Genomic DNA, 10,055 nt, shown 5'->3' on the forward strand with positions numbered 1-10,055 from the left:
TTATTTAGATGAATTAACATTTCTATGAATCTAAATAAATTTATAAAGTTTTATATTGTAAAACAGAGGGAGCATATAGTAATATAACTGGGTAAACAATATTTGAGCTGCCTACATTAACGTGATTTCTGAAACGATCTGACACCCGCACAATTTGATCAATGTTCTGCTTAGCAGCAGGACGCGCTCGAAGCCAGTGGACACAATTGCTTCACGTATGTTGCAGGCAGGCTTCGTGAAACCATCGAACTCGCGAAAACCGCGGTACCGCACACCCGTGGATTCTGCACGGATACCGCGAAAACCGCGATAAATTTGAATCTAAAAATTTTGAATTTAAAATCTGCGGTTACCATGGTTTCGGGTCAAAACCATGACTAGTGACAATTAGGTGCAAATTAATTTTGGAAAAAAATATAAAAATACAAGAAAAATAGAAAACTAGTATGTAGCTATATTTATGACATTTAGGACATGTTATATGGGAAAAAAGAAAATTTTAACATATTTTTTTCTAAATTCTTGATAAATTTTGGCATCACAAGTATACTTACAATCAAATATTACGTATAAAACTAATACATATTTACAAACATGCGACTACATTAGTACATATATAATATAATGGCATGGATCTAATTAACCCTATATAATTTACCTTAGCTTGGGTATTGAAAATTAACAAAAAACCTACAACAAAATATTACTAACTATCTACATCACAAATAACTAACGCAATAAAAAATATGCCTCATATATCAAATATCAACTACATAGTCAACTAAGTGCTATAAACATTCAAATATGTGTCTTATGTATCAAATACATACTTAACTAGGTGCTATGAAGTATGAACAATACCTTTTTTTATTTATTTTTATTCATTCGTAAATTTAGTTTTTTCATCAATTTTTTCACCGAACATCATTACAAATAAATCTCTACATCATATATTTTTTCCACAAATTTCCTTAAAATTCTTAAATTTAGATCAAATTTACATACGGTTACCACAGAAGCCGTGCCCTGACCGAGAGCGCGGTTACCGTCATGGTTTTTGGAACCCTGGTATATATACTACTTGCAGGGCTGTGTATGTTTTGATCCAAGAGTGCAGTAGTGTCTCACGAGATCACAAACGTAGATTGCTCGCGGCTAAATATGAATTGAGACGGAAGTTTAGCATTTTTTAACCCGATCTTCCGTCTGATATGCGGGACAAACATCGTTATAAGTTGTCCAAGTTGCCAAGAAAGAGTTCAATGGCACGAGTCAGAAATCGAGGTATTTTCACGGGTCGCCCTCGTTCCGTAGTTGAGTTCTTTCGCATTTCTCGTATCGTTTTTCGTGGATTAGCATCTCGAGGTTCTTTGATGGGCATAAAGAAATTGTCTTGGTAGCAACCACCAAACCAATAGAACAAAGGTTAGCTCTGCAGCTAGTCCACAAGCAAGGGTTGTAGGTCCATTACCGTCCGGCTCCCGACCGAAACTAACGGAGTCATCCCAACTCTCGGATCGGAGATGCTAACGGGACAGGAATCGAAGTCCATATTTTTCTAAATTCTACTTCTGCTTCTCTCTCGGACTCGTAAACAAACGCTCTTTTCAAATTTTAACTACCAACGAATTTCCCACCAACCCTCGGCGGCAGATTTTTCGCTAATGTGAGATAACATAGGCAAGTTTCGCTCACCTGACTTGTCTGATTTCTCCGGGCCAAAACAAATTTATCTTTTCATCTTTCTATTTCATATTTTCCACAACTTTAAATGGTAACTCCTCCGTCCCCCCCCCCCCCCCCCCAGAAAAAAAAAAGGAAAATCTGTTATCTTTGTGGTATATTATAATAGTTTTACCTTTCTGTAGTAATCTGGGCATACGGAAAACAACTTATTACGATGTTCATCAAGGAACCGAAACATCACAATACACAATGCAAGAACAAAGGCACGGATAAAATTAGCAAACAAGGGAGGAGCGAGCACAATATTAATATGTCCAAATCAAGGAAACAAAACTCTTAATAGTACTGTTAACCAAAGCAACAGCTGAGAAGGAACAATTCTCGCTTATACAGCTTGAGTTATACCATGGGGATTTCCGACATAGCAAGGTGCTTTCCTACTCAAAACATCTAGAGCCTTGACAGTCTAATCCAACCTTTGCCTATCAAAAGTAATCTAAGACCTCGGCTTCTCCTTCTTCTCCTTGAAAAGTGCGAGCAGTGACACTCCAGACACCTTCACAACCTTGAATCTGACACCAGGAATATCTCCCACAGCATGCCCCTTCCGACCGAATCCAGCAATCAGCACCTCATCCTAGAGCATGATAACAATACTTTACCACAAAAAAAATGGCAGACATAATTTCAGTCAGTAATGATCATGAAAAACATACATTTTCCTCGATGAAGTTCAAGCAACCATCATTTGGCACAAAGGCAGCAATCTTCTTCCCATTCTTCACCAGCTGAACACGGGCACACTTACGGATGGCAGAGTTAGGCTGCTTGGCCTCAATACCACTGCAATGAAACAGTTGGACCTTAGTTCAAGTATAAAAGGCATGAGATTGATAAACTGAGCATGGGTTTGTTATCTAAGTGTACATCTTCTCCAAAACAATGCCTTTGGCATGAGATGATCCAGCAAAGGGTTTCTTCCACTCATTGCCCAAGTGGCTCTTCTTGTATGCCTTGTCAGCCCATCTTTGGTTCCTGCGGTGGGTCTTGAGCTTGCGCCCAGCTCCCATACCACGTGTCTTCCTGCAATGAAATGTCATACAACCAATTTAAGACAAACGCTGTTAACACTTAAGCAACAAAGAGAGCATTTGCTCAACCCATGGACACATCTGCATGACTGCTCAATATCAACAAAGAGTGCCATTATACAAACCAAAACATGCACCTTTATTTAGAAAGATAACAAGAATATTACATCATCATTCCAAAATTAAGGGCATATAGCATGACAAATGCTACATTTCCTACAGTTTGACAAGAAATAAGAGATGTGGAATTTAATAGTACAGGATGCTACAATCAATGTGACCTAATCAGAAACAAAAGCTGGGTTCCATATGTAGCCATCTAGCAGAAGAACAATAACATATGACCATCATCAAGAACATCACAATTACCACAGGGTTGACATAATCTCATAACAAATACACCCTGTCTTGAAAAAACAACTCAGAGCTATAGTTCATAACTGGGAAGTGGATTCTTTTTGGACAGAGGGAGTAGTTTGGAACAAGCAAACTGGCACAAACTGAGACCAGGTACTGACATAGCAACTATAACATTTTGGCACAAACTGAGACCAGGTACTGACATAGCAACTATAATATTTTATGCAGCCATCTAGCAGCAAAAAATAACATATGACCATCATAAAAAACATCATAACGACCAGTGTTATGCACAATGTCATACCAAATTCACCCTCCGTCCCAAAAATAAACCACTTCTAGCTATTGTTCATAACTAGAAGTGAGTTCTTTTTGGGAGGGAGGGAGTATTTGGAACAAACTAACTGGCACAAACTGGGCTGGGAGCAGGTTCTGACATAGCAACTAAAATCAACTAAAGTATTGTACTCTGCAATGAAAATCTTTGTAGATAAAAGAAGACCTTTCATATGTAGCCATGTAGCAGCAGAACATGTGACCATCATAAAAAATCATCACAATGACCACAGTGTTACGCACAATCTCATACCAAATACACTATCCGTCCAAAAAACCAACTTCTAACTATGGCTTATAACTAGAAGTCGATTCTTTTTGGGACAGAGGTAGTGGTTTGGAACAAACTAATTGGCACAAACTAAGACCAGATTCCTGACATAGCGCCTAAAATACTGTATGCTACCATGCATAGATTCCCAGATCAAAGAATCTAAACCAAGAGCGAGCAATTATACAGCAGCAACGAATTGATATCGCTTATGAATATGTTTAGCACTGACGGTGTACAATCTGATCAGAGCTGGACCGTCAATAAGCTCACATTACCCACATCTACCGCAATCTCGCCCTCTAAACGTGAGACAAAGGAGCCTACAACAACCTAATCAACCAAGCATTTTCGCATATCCAAACTTCTCATACAAACTAAGGCAGATAAACGGAGAGTTCAACAGAGAAGATGCTTCTAGCAAAGGCACATGTCAACACACAAAACACCGCGAGATTGGAGCGGGCGGAAGCCATTAGAACAGACGAAAGAGGATGGATCTTTTGCACGCACCCCATGGTGGCGGAGGGAGAGAGGACGGGAGATCTCCGGTCGGCGGCGGCGCGGCTAGGGAGGACGGCGACGACGGCGCGTGAGAAGGGCGAGGGCGGCGGCGGCGGCAAGGATAGAGAGGAGGGGAGGAGACGGTGGCTATTTATATTGAGGCTCCGCGTTTAGGGTTATTGTTGCTTGGCGCTGAGATTCGTGCTGGGGTGATGGGCTGTGATCTAACGGTCTTCGTGAGGTTGGTGTCTTGGTGAGATTAGGAGGGGTGGGGCCTCGGCCCACAACGTCATCGTATGAACTAGGGCCAAGGCCTTGTTATTTTTTTATTTATGGGCCCATTTGTCATAGGCGTATGATTTGTTTTTCAGTTATAACCATTCCAATAAGACTTTAAAATGGTTAGGGCTTCTTCGGATCATAGGAATTTTAGGCCCCTTTGATTCAAAAGAAATTCATAGAAATTTAAAGGATTTTATTCTTATAGAAATTTTTCCTACAAAACCCTTTGAATCAAAGGAATGAACTCTATAAAATCTTATGAAATTTCTATGAATTGCCTCTTCCCATACAAGTTTTGGAGAAAATTTAACCAGAGGTAGAACCTCATGAAAAAATCCTTCGAGTCTTTATCTCTCCTTAAATTTCTATGTTTTTCCTGTGATCCAATCAAACGACTATTCCTATGTTTTTTCTGTGTTTTGCAATTCTATGTTTTACACTTATATTCCTGTTAAAATCCTATGTTTTTCTTATTTCTCCGTTTTTTCCCTTTAGAGTAAACAGTTCAATTCCTCCAACTTTCCTCTGAAAATCCTTCGAACCAAAGATGCCCTTATTTTCTATTTTTCCTATGGAAAGGATTTGATCCCTACAAATTTCGGAAGGAATATGGCGTGACGTTTATAATCATGAAAATTTTCCAATGGGCTTTCTGAGGGAATATGGCGTGAAGTTTACATCATGGCACCTTATCATGTACTTCACTTCTACTATGTGAAGCTAAAGCGACCAACCAATGTGTTTAGCAAAAAACACTGAAATTTATATCAGCTAGCAGAATTCAACTGGTGCACATTGTACATCGACATGAATAAATGAATAAACGCAGAGCATTCGCATCACTAATTTATTCACGATTTCTGTTGGTATCAAATGTATTTCAATGAGGAAAACGATCAGATGGCTCATACAGCAAATTTCACAAAACACAAAGACCACAGACGTCTTTATTATGTTGTAGAACAAAAGAATAGGAAACATTTGAAGTTCACAGCCAAGCTTGGTCGAATTGATGGCAAATATTGGAAACAGTAACATTTGGGGCCAGGAGCTGATTTATATACCTCTACCCCAAGGTCAACCACTAAAACTTCTTGCAAGTTCACCCTGTGACATGTAATGTTGCACAAACATTGGAATGGAAGCACCGCGGCCAGCATAGCCCCAAGACATGCTTCCAATTTTGTGAACGCTAGACCTCATTTAAGTGTCAGTATACCGACAAAATTGACTTTTGATTAGAGAAGAAATCAAACGGTCTGGAGCTATTATTTACACAAAGTTTGTTATGGAATGGTATTCTCATACTAGTCATGTCATTCTGAAATGTAAGGCTACACCTTTGGAAGATGAAGATCAGCTAACGAAGAAGTGAGATCTTCTCTTGATTGGGATCTCCGACTTTGAAGTGTCGTTTGACCTGGTTTCCACATTCCACTAGAAAACTGCATCTGACCTAAGCTTCCAACTGAATAGCTGTGATAGACGCCTAACGACTGCCTGGAGGACTCCATAAGCTGGACACTGCTGCCTCCTAATCCATGGCTCATGCTGAACGGATGGGGCTCTGACCCAGCAACAGTAGGACTCAACGGTGTCTTTGTTCTTGCATCACCTGTGAAGAGAATGGGAACATGAAACAGATTTAAAAGTTTGTCTATAAATTCCGCTGTTTGATTTAGAGTATTGAGTGGATTATTTACATGGATTTTCTACTTGAATTTTAGTAAATAATTAAATATTTTGAGAAATGAACTTAACAAATAGCTTAAAAGAAGTAGTTCAAGCAATGCAATAGAAGAAACTTTTTTTTTGAGAAATGTATTTTTCGGAGTGTGGAATGAATAATTCATTTCAATAATCCGGTGAATAAGTTGAAAAGAACAGGATATTTTGACTTCAAATAATGAAGCAAAACATGAGTGAAACAATCGAACCAGAATTGCATAATCTTTTGACTTCACATAATGAAACAAACTATTTCCATACTATTGTGCCTCCACTGTTAATATAGCTAAGCAAAAAAAATATTTTCTATAACAGTATGTTACTAGATAATTTAAAAGTTCAGTGCAACATAATAAATTAATATAAAAAAGCGATGTGAAAAGAAAAAAAATCCATTCTAAAATTGTATGACATTTGATTATTTAATTAAGTAGATTATACAGAGTAAATAGTATAATGCTTTATTCGGCTTTCTGAAAAGCAGGGCAGCAAATAGCTATATATCTACCAAATAGATGATTTTTACATGACGGAAATACCATAAAATAACAGCAATTTGACAAAAAAAACTCAGTGCATACCTGAAGAAATATGGCTCCATAGATGAAATCTAAAAGGTGATCCCATGCCAAGCACAGGACTGCCTGCACTATTCTGCCTAAAAATTGGCAGATAAGATTTGCGGAATGATCTTGGGATTGAATTGCTGACACATAATATGGCACATATGACCAACACAATTGAAATCAGAAACAACACGATAATAATATTTGGATTTATCTCCCGGTGAAGTATTCCTTGAATATCAGTTCGTCTAGACAATGCCTGTCCAGCCTCTAACAAAGCAACCCCAAGAGTCCAAGTTATACTACCAGAGCCAATTATCACCTGGTTATCTTTGATCTGCAGCCCCTCTCTCAGAAGTGCTGTAATATAAGGAGCCCTGAAACAATACTGTTCTATAAAAGGTTGTGGCGGAACACTACTCTTTGCAATCATCCATGGTTTTTCACAAAAATCCTGGCCTCTTTTTAGAACATCAACGAGAGTGGCATCGGCAGTCAAATTGAAAAACTTAAAAACCACATAGAAACCAGACATAGCATAAAACTGCCCATGTGGTTGCGGGAAGGTACTAGGAAGAGCACAAGGTTTAGTGTTGCAGTCAACGGAGCTTGCGTTGGACCACTCAGAAAGATTCACAGTTAATTTTGCAAGGGCACTACATTCGTTCCACTGAGGTGTTCCAATCAGTTCAACCGCCACTCCCTGCTTTTCTTTGCCTGTTGTCTTCCCTCCAACAGTGGGACTTCCATCTAGTTTGAGCGGGTCGCAGTAAGAACAAATGTAATCTTCTTTGTATCCCGTTTGTAGACAAGGATGCTTAACCTGAACTTTACCATTGCCAGCTGCCCCTCCCAACTTCTTCACAAGATGTGCAACAGATTTGTCAAATGCATCATTTAACCCATAACCAGACAGAGAATAAGCACTAAGCTGATGACTGACAGAACCAATCCTTAGGCTCATACTTGTTTCATCCTGAATGGAATTATCAGTCTCGAATGTCACCTGTAATGATGATCCACCTAAATCAAGTGAGCCATATGTCATTTTTGAAGATGAGGTGCCAAGCATATTCAAGTGATGGTTAAGAGCTATCCATCCATAATAAGCTTCATCCATGCCACTGATGATCTTGACTCTGTCTCTATAACACAGAAACGATGAATTTTTCAGAATATCCCACGCCTTGTCCAGAAGCCACTCAGAGTCTGCACTTGGTAGCTTGCGGACACCCGCTGTGGCATATAGGAAAGCAGGTGTGTGTTTGTGTGCACGTCGAGGAATCAACTTCTCAGCCATACGAAGGAGGGGCTCTATTGTCATCTTTAATCCAGTCTCATTGTGAACAAGTTTGTTCAACCCAGGCTCAGTCTCCATTCTTTGATAAGCTCGCCCAGTTAATTTACCAGATTTTTTCTTAGGAGCATTTCCTAAGGGTTTCAAAGCAATAGGAAATGTACTCCCATCGTCATGGTTAACAGACCATTCGTAAACATGCACTCTTGTCCCTGTGCTTCCACAATCAAGAATAACATAATATTCGGGGCTTCCTTCCGAGAGGAAGACATGGAAATATCTCAAAGAAGCATATACTAAGAACACCAAAATGAACAAAGCAATAGCACAACCAGCAGCTCTCATGCATTTCTTTCGATTTGTTGGTGATGAGGGGGGTGTTTTCTCTTTTGAAAAGCTTGCAAGAGCGCCATCTCTTTGAAGTGTGCGGATAGGTTTTGCACGCCCTGAGTTCAACTCGCCACCAGTACTAGAGCCCCTTTCTAAAGCATCAATTCTTGAGAAGGTTGGCAAATCTTGAAGTGAGGAAGAAAGCCGCATAGCTGCTTCTTTGCAGTCAGGGTGGCAATTATTATAAGATCTCACTGGTAAGGGGAAATAAGCAGTGGGAATCTTGGCAAGCAGAAGTCATAAGTATGAAGCATAAATAACCACTGAGTAAATTAATCCAGTGACGGCTTTATACAGTATCTACCTGCAAGAAAATCCCACAATTAGCATATGCTAACATGTTAAACTATACCAATAAAGCTAAAATTTGAAAGATGCCCAGCATTAGCTAACAACATTCCCATTATCAGGTGGCACAAAATTTTCAGACACCTCCAATGCAACACTCTGATTGAATATATTAGATATATCCTAATACTAGGGCTGCATTCGTTTGGGGTGGAAGATGGGTTAGTTATCCGACGCGGAAAACGTAGTAATAGATTAGTACATGAATAATTAATTATTAATTATTTAAAAAATATAAAATAGATTAATATGGTTTTTTAAAATAACTTTTCTATAAAAAATTTTTACAAAAAACACACCGTTTAGCAGTTCGGGATGCGTGCGCGCGGAAAAAGAGAGGAGTTAGATATCTAACTCTCTAGCCGAATGCGGCCTAGGAACTATTACCATTACCAGTATATGAATAGCACCAACATCAGCAAATCAACTCACAGGCTAAACCAGATTCCCTAAATCCTAATCCTAACTCTGTGGCTCTAGTATTCATATGCATCATTCAACTGACACTACAAGCCTACAACAGATCACCACCGACGTAACTCCCAGCTACACACTACCGCCCATAGGATGCTCAAGGAGTCAAGGATCGCAGCAACGCGCCCAAAGACGCCGGCCTTTTCCTCGATTCCAGCACGCAGGATCACGGCCCACCAAAAAACCGCCGATCCCAACCACCGACGCCGAACGAACTACTCTCCCACCACTAAGATCTAACCACACACGCGACCGCAGAATCCGCGGCACCCCCCACCCCCAGCGGCGCGATTGGATCTGGGCGGGGGAACACCAGCGATCCGGAGGGGGCCTCAAGTCCCGTGCCGGTAACTCACCCGTCGCGGCGGGCCGGCCCTTGAGGTCCCTCAATCGCCGACTCCGGCGGGTAGGCGGAGCGCGGCGATTGCGTGCGGGCGGGCGGGCGGGCGTGGGCGGCGGTGAGGTGGAGGCGACTGCGCTGCCTGCCCCTGGCCGCAACGGCGCAGCGTCGGAAGTGGGCAAGGCGAGAGGGAGGTGGGGGGGATGGGAGTATGGGTGTGCGTGTGCGTGTGCGTGTGCGTGACTTGGACAGGCGGCGATGGGCGATGAGCTCAACCACCTCCGACTCCGAGGGAGGAAGACGAGGCCCTGGCGATGGCATCGGCTGCAGCCCATGCGAGGAGCTCGCATGAACGGGCCCGTGGTCCGAGCCAGGCCGGATT

The 10,055-nt window shown here is 41.0% G+C and overlaps 2 protein-coding genes across 2 annotated transcripts; both read right to left on the reverse strand.

Annotated features, from left to right (window-relative positions):
* Window positions 1-1,961: 1,961 nt before the first annotated feature.
* On the reverse strand, window positions 1,962-4,292 carry LOC102716871 (40S ribosomal protein S23). The gene is made up of 4 exons (XM_006654459.3): window positions 4,258-4,292; window positions 2,614-2,769; window positions 2,403-2,529; window positions 1,962-2,323 (listed from the first exon to the last, which is right to left on the reverse strand). Exons 1-4 carry the CDS (start codon window positions 4,260-4,262, stop codon window positions 2,183-2,185), a joined length of 429 nt encoding a protein of 142 aa, XP_006654522.1. The 5' UTR covers window positions 4,263-4,292; the 3' UTR covers window positions 1,962-2,182.
* A 1,452-nt stretch (window positions 4,293-5,744) lies between these two features.
* Window positions 5,745-9,783, reverse strand: LOC102717154 (probable apyrase 7). The gene is made up of 3 exons (XM_006654460.3): window positions 9,690-9,783; window positions 6,840-8,815; window positions 5,745-6,145 (listed from the first exon to the last, which is right to left on the reverse strand). Exons 2-3 carry the CDS (start codon window positions 8,659-8,661, stop codon window positions 5,865-5,867), a joined length of 2,103 nt encoding a protein of 700 aa, XP_006654523.1. The 5' UTR covers window positions 8,662-8,815; window positions 9,690-9,783; the 3' UTR covers window positions 5,745-5,864.
* Window positions 9,784-10,055: the final 272 nt, after the last annotated feature.

The sequence above is a fragment of the Oryza brachyantha genome, chromosome 5 (assembly GCF_000231095.2).
Source record: "Oryza brachyantha chromosome 5, ObraRS2, whole genome shotgun sequence".
In the NCBI taxonomy this organism is placed as follows: domain Eukaryota; kingdom Viridiplantae; phylum Streptophyta; class Magnoliopsida; order Poales; family Poaceae; genus Oryza; species Oryza brachyantha.